Genomic DNA, 19,460 nt, shown 5'->3' with positions numbered 1-19,460 from the left:
GCATACTTACACCTGTTATCGTTTCGTTTGATGTCATCTTTCCCATGGCCACGCCCAAGTTGCACCGGATTCCGAACGATATGAGGAAGCCTGAAAACAGAACATCATCGATGCGTGTTTCGGGAGATAAGACCCAGGCTCGTGCAATTCAGTCGGTCGGCATTATTTCTTAGTCATTATGAGCTCTCAGCATCATCAAAGTATCCCATTTCGCCCGATATCCCCGGCCAATCATCGATATAATGCTGTTAGGAGCATAATAAAACGGATCACTCCGATAAACGCTAAATGAGATGCGTGGAGTATTAGCGAAATTGTTCGCGCATCGTGCCATTTCATTTAGAAGGACGCAACGCAAGGAAGCTGCGTTACGTTGTCTTTTGGCTTTACAAAGGCATCATGGGTATTGACAACAATGATTAATCAAGACGGCCGGCAATGCGCGTTTTTAGGCCTTTAGCAGCAGTCTTACTCACCAATAGAAGCCAGCCACGCCAGAGTGTATCGTTTTGACATATTCGGTCGGCATGGGCAGTTGGGTTCCACGAACTGGTCGACCTTGCGTACTTTTGGCTTGTCATGATTAACAGGAATCCGCTCCCCGTTTGGCCTTGAGAGAAGAACAAGTTTAGGTGATATTTTGTCAGAGCATGGTTATTATGGTGAATAGCTTGTTGCCTACATAAAAGAAAAGTTGATTATTTTGTCTTGTAATGAATATTTGAAGTTCTTTCTCTCATGCAAAATACATCATCTCACTTTATTGAGCCGTTACATGCCTCACAGTGTAAAATAAATGTTGCTTATTATACGTATATGTAATAGAACACAAGTCATACAAAGTTTTAGGATAGTACAGCCTTTATTTGTCAGCTGTCTTGGGTGTAAGATGCATTGTAAGTTGCAGCTTCGTAGTACTTACCCCAGTTCAAATTCCTCGTAATTTTCTTGTCTGGAAGAAGAAAAGAATCAGTCAATTTGATGAACGGTCGTTGATAAGAGCGAAACGTTAATTTCAACGCTTTGCAAAACTAAATTTTCCATCAATCTAGAAAAGAGACTAATCCATAGCCGACACACACCAACGTTAAGCATACTGTCCCTCAAGTAACCTCAGCTGACGTCACTGTCTATTTTGGACATGCGTCAGGATTCATTGTATCAGTGCACATCGCCTGCATCGTCACGCTCCGTCGATATAAAAGCTCATCTGATTGCTGTCCATTATCATCGGTCCGCAATTTTCACCGCTAATGTCCTTTGTCCGGACAGATCAGGCCTGTGAGGCGTGTCACGCGATACCTCGGAGCCCCGCCCGGCACTGCTTCTCCCCTCTCGGAGCACGAGAGCCTTTCGAGCTCGTCAGCAGAGGCAGTGCTAACGCAAGGCAATATGGGATGATGAACAGAGGCGAGGAGAAAATGACGATATCAGCACTTTGAACGGGTGCCTGTGTAAGACAACGTGTTGGCTGCTGTGGAACTTGAGCCCGGAATGCTGAGCAGGGAGCACGATACATAATATATGTGTGTGGTGCGCTATTGATCATGATCACCTGAGATAAAGCTGGCCCTCAGGTAAAAAATAGACCTTCTTGTTGCTACGGACGACTATTTTAGGACAGCTGGGGCATTCCACGATAGATCGTACCAGGCCCGTCACCCTCATCTCTCAGATTTTAATGAAAATCGGTCCTAGGGGTAATCATAGGCCCCAAAGACGCCTGGCAAAATATTAGACTTTTCAGATCAATACTTTTTGAGTTATATTGCATTACATTTTTTTAACTTCGGTATGTAACGGTGAGTTTGATGGCCTATAACTCAAGAACGGGTAAAGCAACCAACAAAAAGTAAACAACACTAAGCTTGCGATGAATCAAAAATTAATATTACTTTTAAAAAATTCCAAAGAAAAAATTTCATTGTTGAGCAAAAACCTTAATCTTTTTTCATTTGCCTCTAATGACTTTTGGGACCAAAATTTTTCACATTTTTATTTTTCAAATTAATCTTCATGTCATTGCAAATCGACATGCAAAAAATTAGAAAGGTGTTCTTTCTATAAGTTCCTCATTTTCCCGCAAACAAAATGGGTTTCGGAGGGGTTGATACGACCCCAGCACGCCGTTTCGCTTCTAATAGAGCTAGAGCCTCGCGGAAAAAACGAGCGTGTGTGCCGTTACAAGTCGCAGCGATTGGTACCCGATTTTAAGGTCTCAGGTTAACCGGTAGCGTCTGAGGTCAGGTCACGTGACTGAAAATACGGGTTCGGTTTTTAGTAAATAACTTCGCAAAAAATGGCCGCAGAGCCGCGATTTTGGCATCATTGTGTTCGCCTAGCTCAGGTGCATCGAATGGTATACTTTTTGCTAGGGTGAGGTCAACTTAAGTAGTTGACCTCGAGTCAAGGTCAGGTCAGAGCCCCTCAGGTCACGAAGCTGGGCGAAGGGTATCATATGGCATATCATTCGATTCGGAAGGTCTTACCGAGTCCATTGGTGGCTTTCCCGACTCTCTAGCTCCATTTGATCGGGAGTTATTGACGAAAAACTCGTACGACCCTAGTGACGTCATAAATGACGTCACGCAAGGTTAACAATGCAAATGTAAAGCATTGGACTTTGCAAGAAGTGCATGAAATCACGATACCATGTACGTGGGATAGTTTTAGATCATTCTCGGCGCCAAAATAACAGTTTTTATATTTCCCCATTGATTTATAACAGTGATGTCACGTGACCGACCTGACCTCATGTACCCTTGAAAAATTCCCAGATATACAAGTTGTGAGACCTCTGGAGGACACCATGTATGCGTCCTGTAACTTTCATCTCGGACAGCTATGGTCATTGGCGTCCAAAACAATGTCAGAACCAAACAGCCTTTTTCACCCTCGCGCTTATAGGAAAGAGGGTTGAATGAACCCTCTTTTCACTTTTTTCAGATGACTCAGACTTGAATTGAAATTTCAGTAACCCGTGATGTCACTAGGCAGCTTTACCACGCCATTTGTAAGCTCCCCTCCCGAAATAACTATTCGAAACCGTTATCGTGACGTAAAATAAATACATTTATAGAAAGAACACCTTCCTAATTTTTTGCATACTTCTTAACAATGAGCCAAATGTTTTTTTAAAGAAATAAAAATTCCAAAAAATTTGGTCCCAAAGTCCAATAAATACAAATGAAAGAAAACTCGATATGTCATATATCAAAAATAGCGTATTTTTCGAAATTTCAAAAATACATATTAATCTCTGTTTCATTGCAAGTTCAATGTTATATAACATTTGGCATTTGAATAATCCGTCTTAGAGTTACAGCCCGCCAAACTTAGCGCTGCAAAGCAAGATCCAAAAAATGTTATACACCATAACTCAAAAAATACTTATCTGATAAGCCTGAAATTGTTACAGGTGGATTCAGAGCCCCTGATTACCCCTGAGACCAATTCTCGTCAAATTCCGAGAGATGAGGGTGTCAAATTGGAAAAAAGTGGTACGATCTATCGTGGAATGCCCCAGCTATTACGGACAACTATTTTAGGATGCTTCAAATGTCCACCTATTTGTCATTACCGGCCAGGTAGTTATCATTGGAAAGTGGAAGATTGATAAGGATCATTCTAAATTGATATAAAGCGACGCATGAATAAAGTAAGAACTGAACACCTTAGCATGAATGAAAAAATATGTGCACGGCTTATGTCGTAAAAATGTAGTTTTCACATGTCTAAATCGATGTAATATTAAGGCAGTCATTGGTCGCTGCGTGTGCTCAGTCGCTCTTTTTCACGGAAAAGTCTACCCGATAAACCCATCTAGGTTCCGTTCGACTTGGATCGGATTAATGGCGCTACATCAGCGTTTAATCTCCAGTTAACAAAGCCCACCCGATCAATCACATCGCAGGCCGTCGCCCACGGCTTTTCGCCAGCCGGACGCTGTCGGCCGCCGCCATCGAATGTAATGAACGTCGAATATCTCCTCAACGCCGGCGCCCGATTCCAATTCCACCTTTAATTGCGTCCGCCAGTCGACTCAATAGACAGTGTTGGGAAAGAACTGGGAGCAATATTCGCTGAGAGCAAACAATGCGGGCAGCGAAGCGCGTCGCTATTACCATGACAACGGCAGCTGTCAACAACGCGCTGCCGTCGCCGCAGCGCGCCACGTCGGCCGCTCGGAGACGAGCCGGGCTTTTTGTGACGGCCGCGTCCCGTTGGCACGTGCCCCGAAGACAGCCGCACGTGCCCCGGAGGCCGGGGAGATATTGGGCTTGACATGTGGGGAAGAGATGGGGACCGAGACAGAGCAAGGTCCCGATCAGTCGCGGCTCGCTTTTTTGGTAGTGTTTCTTGGTTCCTCGCTTCTACTTGCCATCAATTATCGACGTCAGTTATTTACTTCTTTGCCCCACCCTCATCAAAAGCTGAATGCCATTTTAAGCGCAATTTGAAGAAGGGTTACTGGTAAGATCATATTGAAGAGCAAGTAAATTAGCTATGGCAAAAATGCAGGATATTCATGTTTTTGACAATTTGACTGCTAATATCGCTACAAAGTCAGGATGTTTTCATCGCATGCTAAATACTGATACACCTCTGAAAGACTCAAGTAGCATTCCTTATGAGATGCAATGAACCTCGCTAGTTGCTCGATACAAAGGAGCCAAATATACTTTTGGGAGTGTAACACACCCACACCGTATATCTCTATTCCCCAACCAAATGTCAATTGTCCTAACAAATTGCTGAACTGAGCAAGCGGCTGACAATCGGTCGCTTTGTTGGGCAGTTTAGAGAGACTCACCACCGTTTCATCCTACACACACCCGAAACGCCTGTGAGCCCTCCTCGCCGCTTTTTCCGATGGTTTAAGCGTGCAACTATCGGTCACAGCGGGCGCCGCAGTCAGCGCCGGCTTATAATAGCGGCAAAAACGGGCTCTCGCCTCGATTACCGAAGATTGATGCACGGCACGGTGGTAGGGAGCCATGCGGGAGGGGAGAGACACTGACTCTGGGTCTCAGGAAAGCGTAGTGGGTGTGCCGACCGACCTTATGAAGACATATCGATATGCGTGGATCTTGTGACCAACTGCATCGAGTGTATTCGTTAACTTATCCGCCTGTACCACAATAATCCGAAGGAAATGTTTCAGATGGTGTGAATTTTAATCCCCGATCACATAGGAATAAGGAAAACTATTTTGGTTCTTATTTCTTTGTCGTTGAGTCACTGATGAATTTCTGAAGAAAAAAAATCGACTGTCTGGTGCTGCCTGCTCGTCATTGTCATAGGTGTTTGATCAATGGTCATTGGAGTATTTGTTCATGGCTGGATCCGGTTTGGTCAAGGGAAAGCCATGAACGAAATATAATGCATCTATTACTGCATAATGATTTGTTTATATAATGAAACGCCTCAAGATAAACTAAATATACGACATTTAGCGTATTACTGATGCACGGCAGACATGCTAAGTTACATGTGATTGTAATTTTATGCTCGTTAAGAACTACAGCAAATAATAAAATGTAATATTAACCTGCCAACTAGCATAAGTGTTTCTGCCTTTAATGCCCCTTTCATCCACAGGTCCGTGCAACTTTGTCAAAAACGGACCAACCGCGGGAGCGGGGAGGGTTCCGGTTGGCTCATTGTTATTCACGGGTGGATATTTTTCCCGCTACCAGCCGCCATGCCAATACCAGGCCTGTATCCGAGCCGACTTATTGAGAGGTGCAGTCTAGACGTTATGAACGAGCGCGTGGTTTATGACAGGGGCCAATGTCGTCGGAAGGGAGGGGCACTGTACTGGTTATGAAGAACAAGGTATGCTCCATTGCTCAATGACTATAGGCGGTGGACGGTAGATGGCGAAGGGATCGCAGTAGACGGCAAACGACGAATAGTGGATGAAGAGGCTGCGCGTGGACGGTGGATAGAAGGGAAGAAAGAGTGGAAGACAAACAACACAAGATCGTAAAGCTTTCGGTCGTAAGTAATGATAAACGCGCTCCGAACATTTTTGACCTACTCTGAGATGTTTCCACGCAAGAAGCGGACGACGCAAAGACACTTCTGATTTGCAGTTATGCGTCGTCAGTCCATTTTGCTCAAACCCCGATCTAGCAAAGTACGCTATGCTCTTAGCTAACGACCTCTCACCGTGTTTTTATCTCTCTGGCCATGTCGAAGACTTTAAGAAGGCTTCATTGCAGCTTGGGGTTGATCCCTAATCGTGTTCAGCAGATTAAATCTGCATAAAACAGTGATAAATATTTCCCGGATCCACCGGCGGAGGAGTCGAATGGGGCCTTTAGTTACCGAGCGGAGGCGGGGACGCTGAAATTTGGACCTCATTCAGCTGGAACAAAAGGACTTTATGCCGACGGCAGTACTGGTAGAAGAACTGATACTGCCCCCATTAGCTTTTAGGAGCATCAGCAGACTTGCGGGGCAAGTTTTAGATACATCTTCGGCTTAAGACTTATGTGAAGGGGAAAATGAACTATCATCTTACTAAGCTATAAGTTAGTCTTCTTCGTTATTTGGCCGAACCATTCACAGCAGTTGCAATTGTTTCCGACATCTATTTCCCGTTGCATAACCCTATCTCCCAGCCTCTCGAGCTGCCCAGCTCCAACAAAGGCTGGCCGACGCGTCGGCGGGCTGTGGGGAGCGGTGGGTGAACAACGACCACTCCCCGAATCACCCACCCGGCCCACCCCGGCCCAGCCCGGCCTGGCCCGGCCCGGGCCAGCCTCGTCTCTCTCCCCACCCGAATCTGGCGGTCGATACGGGGCCTATGACGTCACCGTCCGGCGGAAGTTTGGACGCGCCGTCGGGCAATAGACTAATGCAGGCCGAGGGGAAGGCGCCGCGCCCTCCGCCGCCGCCCGCCCCCGCTCCGTCGCCCGGCCCGCGACACCGTAATGAATTCTATGTGGTATCAGGCCGAATGTGGCGTGGGCGTTGTCGAAGGAAAGTGCTGCTGAAATGAATCGCAGCGACCCCGGTGATGGAGTGAATGAGCCATAGAGCACTGGAGAGAGCTGGGGTGGCCGTCAGCCCGCCTCCGTCCAAACCCTGATGGCTCCTCTGTTTAGCATAACGCAGCCCCCAAATGTACTGTGACCGACCCCAAATGCAAACGGACGTTCTCGAAGCGGCTTCAGGTGGGTCCGTGACTGTCCTCACAAAACTAGGTCTCTTGGGAAAAGCTGGGGTCTTCTAGCTCGAGGCAGAAGCTAGGCCGTCGAAATGGAAATGAGAGGTCGACTGTTGACGCGGAATGACCGACGGCGGCGCGGCTCGGGCTGTGGGCTGTGGGCGGTGGGCGGTGGGCGATGAACGGTGGACGGTGGGCGGTGGGCGGTGGGCGGTGGGCGGTGGGCGGTGGGCGGTGGGCGGTGGGCGGTGGGCGGTGGGCGGTGGGCGGTGGGCGGTGGGCGGTGGGCGGTTAGCTGCGGAGCGTGGACAGGAACGGCGGTGGTGGGTGGTGGGCGGCGGGCGATAAACGATGGATACTGGACAGCGAACAGTGGCGGAGACGGTGGTGGTTTCAATAGACAATGAGGGCTGACGATGGGTAGGTAAGTTATAGCGGTAACGGAGCAGCGAGGTGGGTATATTTCGGGCACGAATGACGGGCACTAGCGGTGGATGATGACGAGGCACGATCGGTGGCGGTAGCATTGGACGGCGAACGGCAGATGGTAGACGGCATAGGACATGGGGCATAGAGCAGACGGCAGACGGTGATGGCAGAAGAGCTCTGGGTGCCACCATCCACCACCATACGCCACCGTACGCCACCGTACGGGCGGCAATCACTCTGTGCAAACAGCACCGGACACGGCCCGCCACTCGCGGCACGGCAAAATAAACAGCATCGCGATCGGCGATCAGGGACGGGAGGGGCGACGGGGAAGGGACGCGGGAGGAGGGGTGACAAGGGCGCAGAAGGGAGTGGACAGAGGACTGGGAGTGGGTAGAGGAGAAAAAACCGGCAGCATGATAGCGATCTGTGAGAAATGGCTTTTGCAAGAAACAATACGAAAATGGAAGATAGGGATGATTGCAAAATGCATAACTGTGCTACATCTAGCTAAGACTTAATGCTTGGTTGCCTACATCATGTTAAGTAGAAAAAAAATACCGCGTAGAAGGATGGATTCAGTAAAATGGAGCAAGAACTTGAAATACAATTGTCGCTAACTCGGATGGCTTTCAATTGAACTGCACTGATTTGTCAAATACGCCTGCATAGCCCTTTCGTTGACCAACGTCCTCAAACTTCTATTACCAGCCTCAACATTCTCCGCTCCCAGCTTCTCGAACTTTCCATCAGCGCCTGAGCCACGCGGAGCCTGTGGCGATATCTCATCTCCGGGACCGCCGACAGGCTGCAGCGACGCGACGCGCGACGGACAGAGCGGGGGGCCTGGCGAGCGATTTCCAGCGGCAGAGCGTCTCCACGCCCGCCCCCGCCTCTCCCCCTCGCGTGGGGGAGGAGGCTGTCATACCGTCTTCCTCTGTCAATCCAGGGCTCAGCGTCGGATCAGTTGGCCCCATGGCGGCAGATACGGTCCCCGCAGTGCCTTCGTGTGCGTGCAGTCATTAGATGAGTCAGAGTCAGATGACGGGTGGAGGAGTCAGATGACTGGCCAGATGAGCTAGATGGCTGGTCCGAAAGTTTGACGAGTGACGACTGATGTCTGTCTGAATGCAAAAACTGACTGATTAAGCCGAGACTTATGACGATAACCAGCCCAGAAAAGTCAGGGACTGATCAAAGAGCCACATAACTGTGTGGATGAGTCAGATGACTGACCGGATGAGTCAGATGACTCGCTGAATGAGTCATATATGCGTCAGTTGGTGCCACGGCGATGTTGGCCAAGATCAGGCGTTATTACGGCTCCCCCTGAAGATCGGAATGTCCCCAGGGAGATCGATCCTCGCGCGTCTTCTCTGCACAGCACGGTGATGAGACTACGGCTAAATGTCGGGAGGACGGCTGTTGGGAGACGGTTGGACAACAGCTACCTTGTTAAATCTTACTTCATTATCAAACCATGCAGCATTTGGTTCTGCTCAAATACCTATTAGTTCATCATCATTTCAAACTCATTATACTGATGAAAATGTAACCAAAGAAACCGAGACCGATTACCAATCTTATTATAGGCACGGTCTGTTGTCATAAGTCACCTGACTATCGACAACACATGCATCAGGTGTAATAGACAAACACCGCTCCGGTGTGTCCCCGCACCGTCTCTGTTGACAAAGTACCGGCGGGGCTCGGTGACAAGTCGTTTGGCCGAGCCCACTGCCATTGAGCGGGCTGCTGTTCTCACACAACTGAGCATTGTCCAGCGAGCAGGCGGGCAATACACATCATCGATCATAGTACCCACGAACAAGGCGCAGAACAGCGTAGGAAAGACGTAACGGATCAAAGAACGCCGTGCCAAAGCCCGGCGAGGCGACCGACGGCAGCCAGCGGTGGGGGTGTTAATGGAGGGCAGGTTAGGGTGCGTATTGCGCAGTCAGTACACATTACGCAAATCACCTGCTGGAAACCAAAGCAAGAAACATCGATAGCGGACACAACTGCGTGTGCTTATTCAACTCCTAACATAGTGCAAGATTATATTAAATACCTAATGTGTTTTGTTATCGGTGTTATCGGTATGTGGGGTTCGCACACGAGTTATTTGCTCAAAATTTTTCATTTACTATCACTTTTGAAGCTTTAAACCTATTAATCTGTCAAAGGAAATAAAATAAAAAGCAGCAAAGCTCTTTAACCCTATTCCTGGCGGGCTCCGCCGGGACAAGAAACTGGCGGGGGGGGGGGCGATTCGGCCCCCCCTTCAGATCTCAAAAACTACACATCGCAGCGACAAACGGTAAACGTCATCGGATACGCACGGTCAAGATCTACAATTTTTACTAAGGTCATTTTCAGGTCAGGTCAAAGATGACGTCACAGGGGTCGAAAAAGTCAAAATGGCGGCGCTAGATATGGAGAGAGTTTTTCTCGAATAACTTTCGAATTAGTCAAGATAGGAGCAAACTAAGGGCATCATCGTGATCCTCTCGTCAATCCGCATCGAATGATATATATGTTGACCTCGAAAGGTCAAGGTCAAAGGTTGACCTCAGGTCACGTGACCTCGAGGTCATCATGTATATCATTCGATGCGTCTTGACGAGCTGAACACAATGAGACCATCCACGCGTCTGTATCTTGTTCCTGTTCGGAGTTATTGGCCAAAAACCTTTGGTGACCTTTGATGACGTCACATGACCTCAAAGCCTGCCCAACAGCAAAACAGACCTCAATGTAGTGAAGGTTGATCGTATATGAAGTCATGTATGGTATATGGCGCCATTCCGACCCGTTTTAGTGGTAAAAACAGGGAGTTGATTTTCCCCCATTGACCTATAATGGGGAGGTCGCGAAACTGACCTGACCTTAGGTCACCGATATCAAAATTCCGAGATATACAAATTGCACATACTGGTACCCTAACTAAAGCCTGAAGAGAAGAAATTGATCGGTCAAAAACTCTAGCTCTGGCGTGATTGCAAACTTTTCTGAGGTAGGGTCACCAAACCGCCTCTGGTGACCTGACCTGGGGTCAGATCAACTCAAAATTTTCAGACATGTTGCGTAGAAGCCTTTTAGGAAAAGTCAGAAAATTTGAGCTTCCTAGCTCAACGCGTTTGGGAGAAATAACCAAAAAACCTCAGGGGGGGCTCCTGAGGCCCCCCCGCCAGGAATAGGGTTAAAATGAAAGTCTGCTTATACCTCAAAAAGGCCGCTGCGCAGGAATGCAGCATCCCAATGTCACAAATCAATGCCAGCTCGTGCTTTTCATCCACAGAGGCTAATGGTTAACCCGCGCCCTGCTGGGGGGGGTGTTTGAACACCCCCCCTTGTGGTTTTTCGCGAATATGTCAAAAACGGCGGCGCGGAGCGCCGCCGTTTTTGGTACACCTTATCATACATCAATTCTACACATGTTGTGAAAATTTCAGACCAAGGTCATTCAAGGTCAGGTCACCAGGTCACTTGAAGTGACCTCACCTCATAAAAAGTTTCAATGTCTGTCATAGCTACACCGAGTGACCGATCGCTTTGAAACTTTCAGCGATTGCTAAGAGCAATAGCATGTACAAAATGTATATCTCAGAATTTTGATATCGATGACCTAAGGTCAGGTCAATTTTGCGACCTCCCCATTATAAGTCAATGGGAGAAAATTGAAATGCGCCTCTTTTGGACGAAAGACATTATAAACACTCCCAAACACCGAATTACAAGTGGTTTAGACACACAGAACATGAAAATGGTGTCCGTGACCCTTGTTTATGCCCTGAGGTCATCTTAGGTCACGAATGGTATCTAACAGTTTTTCGCAAATAACTTTTGATAGAGGCATGCTAGAGCGATGAAAACGCCTTAGATGTGTTCAGCTCGAGGATACGGATCGACTGATATGCAACATGACCCTTTCCGGTCAGGTCATAACCTTGACCTGAGGTCAAATTTTCAAGTTGACCTTTCAAGGTCAAGTTATAGTTCATTCGATGCGTCTTGACGAGAGGAACACGATGCCGGTAAAAGTACGCTCGTACAAGGCTTGGGTCAAAAGTTATTGCAGAAAAACTGTTTCCGAAAAAAAATCGGCTATTTTTGCAGTTTTTGCCCCCTGCAGGCTAAACCGTTGACGGTAGGTCAAATCTGAGAGAATTACTCAGAAAGGGCGTTAATAGGGCTATCGAATGCGCTTTTCCGCGGCGCTGTAGCTCTATTGGTTCCCGAGTTATGCGTTGGCTTCTTGAAAATTTTCGACATTCGACCTGGAAATCGGCGAAATTTTGCCTTCAATGACCTCTGGTGACCTGACCTTTGACCTGACCAAAAAATTGACCGAAGTGATTTCGTCATTATTTTTGACGCTCTTTCGAACGCCGCCTTCTGCGTATCGCTACGTGGCCCAGGAGCCGAGTTACAAGGGGGGGGGTGTTCAAACACCCCCCCCCCCCCCAGCAGGGCGTGGAAATCCAGGACCCCCAGCTGGGCGCGGGTTAAAGGTTTCAGCCGCAGTCGCCGGCCTCTGGTGCCCCATAATGACGTAATAATGACGTCAGGTAATTGAGGACGCGTCCAGGCGTGACTCCATCAGTGGCGAGTGGTTTCGAGTGGTTAATATCAGCCGACGCGCCGGCGGCGGTGCCCGAACGATCGCTGTCAGCAGAGTGGTGGGGCGGGCCGCCGAGAGGGGCTCCCTCAGTTGGTGCCACCACACAGTGCGTCCCTCCCTGAACAGGTCTGTAGAGAGTGGTATAGGGGGCAGAGGGTACAATATACGGGATGTTGTGTAAGGCTGGAGCACCATAAACCGCTATAAATTGAGGCGTATATTGTTAGAGGCGCTGTCCAGCAATGCTCCATTGCATCAAGGCGTGCCTTTCCGGGCGGTCATCATTTAGGCCAGGGGGGCTCGCTCCCGTGCCTTCAGCATTACGAAAAATGGCAACAGCCCGTGAGCAGCATCAGCGCTCACGCACATGTTCAAGGAAAACGACATGTAATGGACTGCTAACGACGGCCCTTTCCACCAATCAGCGCTCGGCATCTCGAGCGCTGATTGGCTGGTAGCAAACGCGTCATATGTGGGTCTCATTTTTTGCGATCAGTGAACGCGTTATTTAATACACAGTGGCCTATGGAGAATGGCACGCGGAACTGAAGGTCAGTGTTTTATCGCTTCGTACATGCGAATGGGGGTATTTGAGTGGCATTTGACACCATTTTCGAAATCTACAGTGAATTTCTGATCGACTCATGTATATATTTTTATGAATTTGACAGTATTAGTGCTACATAGTCGGTGTTTTATGTTGGTGTTGTTTCTCTCGACCTTTGTCTTGGACTCTTATCCTATCTTTTCTCGAAAATGCTTGCTATAACCAGGTCTTAACTGTATCTGTATAAAGGGAATATGTGTTGAATATGAGGAGAAGGTAGTAATGACCATTCTGCCTATCAAACTGCCAGAAGGTGTGCTTGTAAGGTGATTGAAACTGCAGTACGGGTTGCAGATGTGGGTTTGACATTAGGATTGTTGTTGTAACCCCACTTGCTCTAATAAAATGGCAACATGGGGTTATATACCCACTATTGCACAGCCTGGTATCAAGCTGGTTGTTATGTGGAGGATAATGAAAGCATAAAAACTTTTCTTTAGTGAATAGGAGCGTTGCGTCTTGTGACTTATGTCAAGTCATTTTAAATGAAATGATTGTGATTGTAACTTTTACTTCAATTATTATTATTGCTAGTTTTGACCTTTTTAATCATCAAGTTTTATGTGTACCAATTTCATATGCCTGTGTAATGTCTGTGCGGCTTTGTGCAGTGAGCGTGTCTTGAAACAAACCAATTTATTTTGTACCTTTTTTTACTTCAACAAATGTATGTCAAAGGACAAAAATGTCATTTCTATTATCATTGACACTACTACAGCTAACTTTGCTTATATTCCTATCTTTCAGAGGCATTCATCTGCTTTCCAGTGCAGTACCTAGGAGGCTGCAACTGAAACTCGCACAAAGGCAACCAAGTGTCACTTCATCAGCCTACAGTAACAGCCCATCTGTAATCAAGATATGGGTAAAGTGGCATAGAAGAACAACCAGTAAACATGAAAAGATGTATTTTGTTTTGAACTATTTCTTAGTATAACTGAACAGCAAAGTGCACACTTACTGCTTTTTATGTTTGCCCTGTGTGCACTGTGCAGTTTTGAATTATTTTAACTATGAAATGCTTTTGCTAACTACTCTCTTTACATAAGCTTCCTTTGTCATGCCTGTGTAATTTTGAGTTTACATGCATGATGTAGGCATGTTAGCATGTATTTCCCTTGGCTTCATAAAAACTACTTCCAAGCATTTGTTATGGACATTGGTGCTACCTATATATGATGCTTCAGATGTGTCCAGTAGTTGATGAAGGGAGAAGAGTAGTAGGACAGCTGATAGGCTGATAGCTATTACCAAAAATATGTGCTTGTCTGCACTTCGGGCTGTTCCATCATATGCAACCTCTATTTACTTCCTTGCGTTAGAAACAACCCATCTTTTGTTTCTTTCCTGTGCGCCCATTGTTTCCGTGGTGCTATAAACGTCAAGTTTGAAGTTTGTATCCAAGTGAGCAAAATTTGCATTATTTCAGGCCGTCTTGAATCATTCGTCTTGAATTATATCCCTAACTGACATCCTGTTATTTGTCCTGCAATGTATGTGCCTGTGTCCGCCCTTACCTCCGGCTCCAGCCTCCAACCAGGCCTGCTGAGCTCTGTCGCCGGCGCGGTGTGTCGCAACGTGCTGTTTCTCCACTCCACCCGACAGCTGCTAGGAATCATCCTGTGCCATGCGCCATGCGACACAGCAATTGTAAGCTGCAGGTCACATTCGGAATGATTGGCTCCGCGTATGTGCATCCGGCCGGGTGCTAGTCGATATCAGGGACGTGGGTCGGACTGTTGTGGCGACGTGCACTGTGCTGGTTGAAGTTGTTGTATTTCTGTTAGTGAAAAGCATTAATACATAACCGTGGCCGCAGCCCAATTTTATTGTGGATTTCAGAGGGAGTGGCCAGTCAGGAGGGCCCCATGTCGGTATAGATCCAGTGTCCAGTGGGATTGGCTAAGATTTCCGGCGATTGATAAACGCTTCTATGGTAGTAAACCTATTGAGTTATGAGGGGAGGTCACGTGAGGGACCTGACCTTACTAAACTCTTGTGAAAACACGACACATACGAACGGTAAGAAACCGACAGCTCTTCTTTCTGCCAAGCCCAAGTGTCATCTTTCTGTGAAGGATTTTTCTTGGCACTGAGTGTCCAGAAATTGCGTTGCTTTTGGACTGTGTAGAGGCTCACGAGCGATAACATAGGTCAACAACCTGACGTACCTTAAATATGCGACTTGTACCAAAAGATCCAGCTTGATCAAAAGATTGTACATGTCAAATTTCAGCTCTTTAGCTCAAAAGAATTTTGAGTTATCGTAAAAACCGTCAGTGTGGCACCGTATCGCCTCCCCGCGCGGTCGGAAGGTAAAAGTTCGCCGGCTTTAACTAAACAAATAATCGTCGTATCGCAAATTCATTGACGGCGTTCGAGGCGTCGTTCAATTTACTTTCGAAACATATCCTAACATTAACATTTATCTGCCTAGCGCAATCTCCAACAAGCAAAAGTTCCGTGCATGCATCCTCATACAGTGTTATCGGCCGCCGGCCGCCGGCCGCTGACCCACATTCGCGTCATCAGGGAATGCCGCAACTAATTTATTGTTTCCAACTTTTTTCCCGGAGCGTTCTACCTGGTTTATATAGCCTTGATTTAGGCTGACTGTAGCGCCTGGTATGCTGAATTTAGTGAGCTGAATGAAACTGAGCTGTGCTAAGCTCGGCAGCAGTTTAGCTCATCGAGCCTCAAGATCTCAACAGCAGTTTGGCTCATCGAGCCTTGGTTAACTCCGCAGCAGTTTGGCTCATCGAGCCTTGGTTAACTCCGCAGCAGTTTGAATATCGAACAGTACTGAGCTTAGCAGCAGTTTGGCTCATCGAGCCTCAGTGATCTCGGCAGCAGCTTGGCTCTTCAAGCCTTACTGATCTCGGCAGCAGTTTGGCTCATCGAGCTTCACTGCGGCGCCGGCTCTAATCCTGTCCCATCGGCAGCCCTCTCCGGACGCGATTGTCGGCTCGGCCGGGCCCACCGAGACGGCCGAGACGGTTTAACTTACGACGCTAAGAGGATCGGCAGCGATGAATTTTGAGGCACGTATATCAGCACAATGCCGGCAGCGCGGCCGGGCCGCGCGCGCCTCTCAGCGCAGTCAGAGGAATTACAGTGACAATTTGTCGGGCTTTGTCGGCGGATTTTGACGGAGGAGGGGAGGGGAGGGAGGCGGAGGGGCGGAAATGGGCGATACCAGGGAGGGGCGGAGCAGTGCCGAGGGAGATATAGCTGTCAGGGGTGGGGGAGGGGTCGCTGCCCCAGAAACGAGGTCCTTGTTGATGGGATGTTATAATATACATAACGATCAGTGATGAGAGGCTTAAGAATTAGAGCACAGAGTTTCAATTGAAAGCATTTTTGCAGTGGAAAGGCCTGCAGTGATAAATAGCAAAATGCATATGTGAGAATTTTGAATCGCCATTCATGCCATTAGTTCACACACAATTCAGTTGTATGTCAAAATTAGTAAAGCAAATGAGCTATTAGTCGATGAACAATGACTTATGATTTTAGAAATAAGGTCTGGAGAGAGAAAAGAGATTGTATGCAAAAAGTAAAAAAGAAAGGGAGTCAAAGAGACGGAGACTAAGACAGCGACAGAGAGACAGACAGATGAGAGAGAGAGAGAGAGAGAGAGAGAGAGAGAGAGAGAGAGAGAGAGAGAGAGAGAGAGAGAGAGAGAGAGAGAGAGAGATGAGAGAGAGAGAGAGAGAGAGAGAGAGAGAGAGAGAGAGAGAGAGAGAGAGAGAGAGAGAGAGAGAGAGAGAGAGAGAGAGAGAGAGAGAGAGAGAGAGAGAGAGAGAGAGAGAGAGAGAGGCCTCTACTGAACCCGATAGGCACGTATCAAGGATCTGCGCTGGGTCCTTTGCTGTACGCTGTCTACGCAGCGGACATGCCGCTGTACCTCGATGCAGATATTGCCCACGACCGCTGTCTCGTGCAGTATGCTGACGACGTGCAAATGGCAGTGTTTGGTAGGCCCAGTGACGGTGAACTGGTCACTAGACTAGAGAGGAACCTGGAAGTGTTGTCATTATGGTTTCGTAAAAATGGACTGAAGGTTAACGCTAACAAAACACAGCTGCTCGTCATCGGAACCGGTCAAAATCTCCGCTCGATGCCTCCGACACGGGTTCAGTTTATGGGGGCTACGATTACCGGTTCCGTCACTGTCAAAAACCTTGGCGTAGTTTTCGATAGAAATATGACTTTTTCGGCACATGTGGACGACGTTGTGAGACGATGCACCGGCTTACTAAGCGGACTTAGCCACAGTAGGCACGCGCTTCCACCGGATACGCTCGCTACCATTGTACAGGCACTCGTCGTCTCATCGGTGCGCTACTGTATTAGTGTATATGGTGTGTGCGGCACCACACAAATGGCGAGACTGCAGAAACTGCTCAACTTCGGCGCACGCGTTATTTCAGGCTGCCGCAAATACGACCACATCAGTGACGTGTTGAGAACGCTGAAGTGGCTGTCAGCAAAAAATCTGCACCTCTACCACTCTCTGACCATGTTAAAACAGATTTTGTCAGCTTGCCAGCCTGAAACCCTGTACAGTAGCCTCGTGACCCGGGGTAGCATTCACCGCCGTGTGACCAGACAGGCTGACATGCTGGAGAGACCTGTAATACGGACGGAATCGGGACGCCGACGATTTCTGTTTTCTGCCGTCACGGGCTACAATGAATTGCCGCCGAGTTTCCACAACATGGGAACGCGAGAGTTCAGGCTAAAACTCCGCAAACATCTTCTGGCAAAACAACAAAACGAGTAGCGCGATGTACAAATGTGATGTGAGCTGAGTGTGTGTGCGTGAGTGTGTGTGTTAGTTGTGCAACTGAATCCCGATGTTCCGTTTTTATGACATGTCAATCATAATAGCCATGTGTTCATGGACCGATTGCACGATGTGAATACATACATACATACATACAGAGAGAGCAAGAGAGAAATGAGAGAGGTTGTTACAGCAGCGGACACCCACGGGGAGTGGAGCTCACATCCCCAACATACCCAAACCCACACATAGAGCATCATCGCCCTATGAGGCTGACGTTTCTGCTTCATTTGGTCTCCGTAAATGGGATTTGGATGTCGGCCGCTGATTACTGCCGCTGACGAATGAATGCCGGCGTTTCAGCCGCTTTTAGGTCACCGCGCGGATATGTGTCTCTACCCATTCATCCTCAGCTGAAACTCCCTACAGAATTACCACAGATAAGGCAGTCACCTAATGGGGTGAAGGGGATCAAGGCAGCGAGCATATCAAGTTGATGTAAAGAGATATAAGTAGACGTTTATGTGGACATGTCTGACTAATAGGACATCCAAATTTGGATAACGTCTGTAACCCTACCCCGAAAATGCTTGCTTATTTTCAATGCTGTTAAGTAACTGCTTCAGATACAAGGACGGTGCTTAGCTTGGGACGTACAATGAGGCACTAACGCAGGAGTGTTTCAGTTTAATTTATGTTTCAAAAGATAATCATAAATCAAATCAAAAGATACAATTTAAGTGAACGACAGGAAAATTACAAAAAAAAAATATCCATCTAGATTTTAAATAAGCTCAAACAGCACTAACAGTAACACATTGGACCGAGCCCAAATCTTTGCAGGTTTTACGTTTAATTTAGTTATATCACGTTACTTTCTATCTCCTCTGGTAGCTGGCGCCGCTGTCGCCCGATGCGGTGTCTCTGCTCGAGCTGCAGCTGTCGACGCTGTGTCATTGCTATGCAGCGCGGTCGGACGAAGAGACTCGTTACCCAGGAACGAGCAGAAGATGGGATTTTCTACTTTCTTGTGGCCGCCCGCGGGCATATTAATTGCGGCTTTTCTGGTACGCACATCGACTCCGTGATATTGGGCGAGAGGCAAGGGTGGTGAGACTCCTTACAGAGGAGAGAGAGAGGGGGGGTAGAGAAATGGAGGGAGGCTGAGAGAGGGGAAAATATAGGGATATATAGACGAAAGAGCGAGAGAAGGGAAAGGAGCCTAGAGGGAAGAATGAAACGTAGAGGTGAAAGACAAAAAAGAGAGAATATTAATAAACAGAGTGATAGAGAAGAGGAAGAGAGAAAGAAAGAGAAAATGAGGAAAAATATAAAAAGAAAGGAGCTACGGATTACGAGCAGCGAGTAATTCCACTATTAAGAACGACAATGCAGGTCCGTGGAAGCAAAATGTGGAGAAAATACTTGCTGAGAATTCGAGGGAATGATCAAGAATGGCTAACGCGATTACATCTAGCAAATGAAGCGACAGGCTCATTTTTGTGAAATGTGTGAAATACACAAGAGCAGACACTTGCATGCGCCTCTTCACTTTCGTTCGCGCTGAAGGACATCATACTCGTATATGCAATCGTCTTCCAAAACTTCAGCGACCAACCGATATTTTTGTGACTTTACTTAGTCACAAAAATTTATTTTGTCCATTCCATGTCGTAGACTATATATTCCGTGCTTAGCAGCCTCACTCCTTCATGAGCGGCTGCTGGGGCAGCGAAGACCCCACAAATTACTGCTTGCTCCGACATATCCGTTGGGCCCCTGTGCCCCGGTCCACCCTCCAGCGGTCGTGCGTTGTCAGGGGGAGGGGTGAGGC

General features: G+C 47.6%; 1 protein-coding gene across 1 annotated transcript in view; it reads right to left on the bottom strand.

Moving 5' to 3' along the window:
- Nucleotides 1–19,460, bottom strand: part of LOC122394166 (vesicular glutamate transporter 1-like) — a 42,238-nt gene that overhangs the window by 14,058 nt on the left and 8,720 nt on the right. The window contains exons 2-4 of the mRNA XM_043390856.1: nt 923–952; nt 477–610; nt 11–90 (exon numbers count right to left, since the gene is read on the bottom strand). Coding sequence (XP_043246791.1) covers nt 11–90; nt 477–610; nt 923–952 — 244 coding nt within the window. The remainder of the gene's footprint in view (nt 1–10; nt 91–476; nt 611–922; nt 953–19,460) is intronic.

The sequence above is a fragment of the Amphibalanus amphitrite genome, unplaced genomic scaffold (assembly GCF_019059575.1).
Source record: "Amphibalanus amphitrite isolate SeventyFive unplaced genomic scaffold, NRLGWU_Aamphi_draft 000577F_arrow, whole genome shotgun sequence".
NCBI classification, from domain to species: Eukaryota; Metazoa; Arthropoda; class Thecostraca; order Balanomorpha; family Balanidae; genus Amphibalanus; species Amphibalanus amphitrite.
This window is presented reverse-complemented; position numbering and strand designations above follow the sequence as displayed.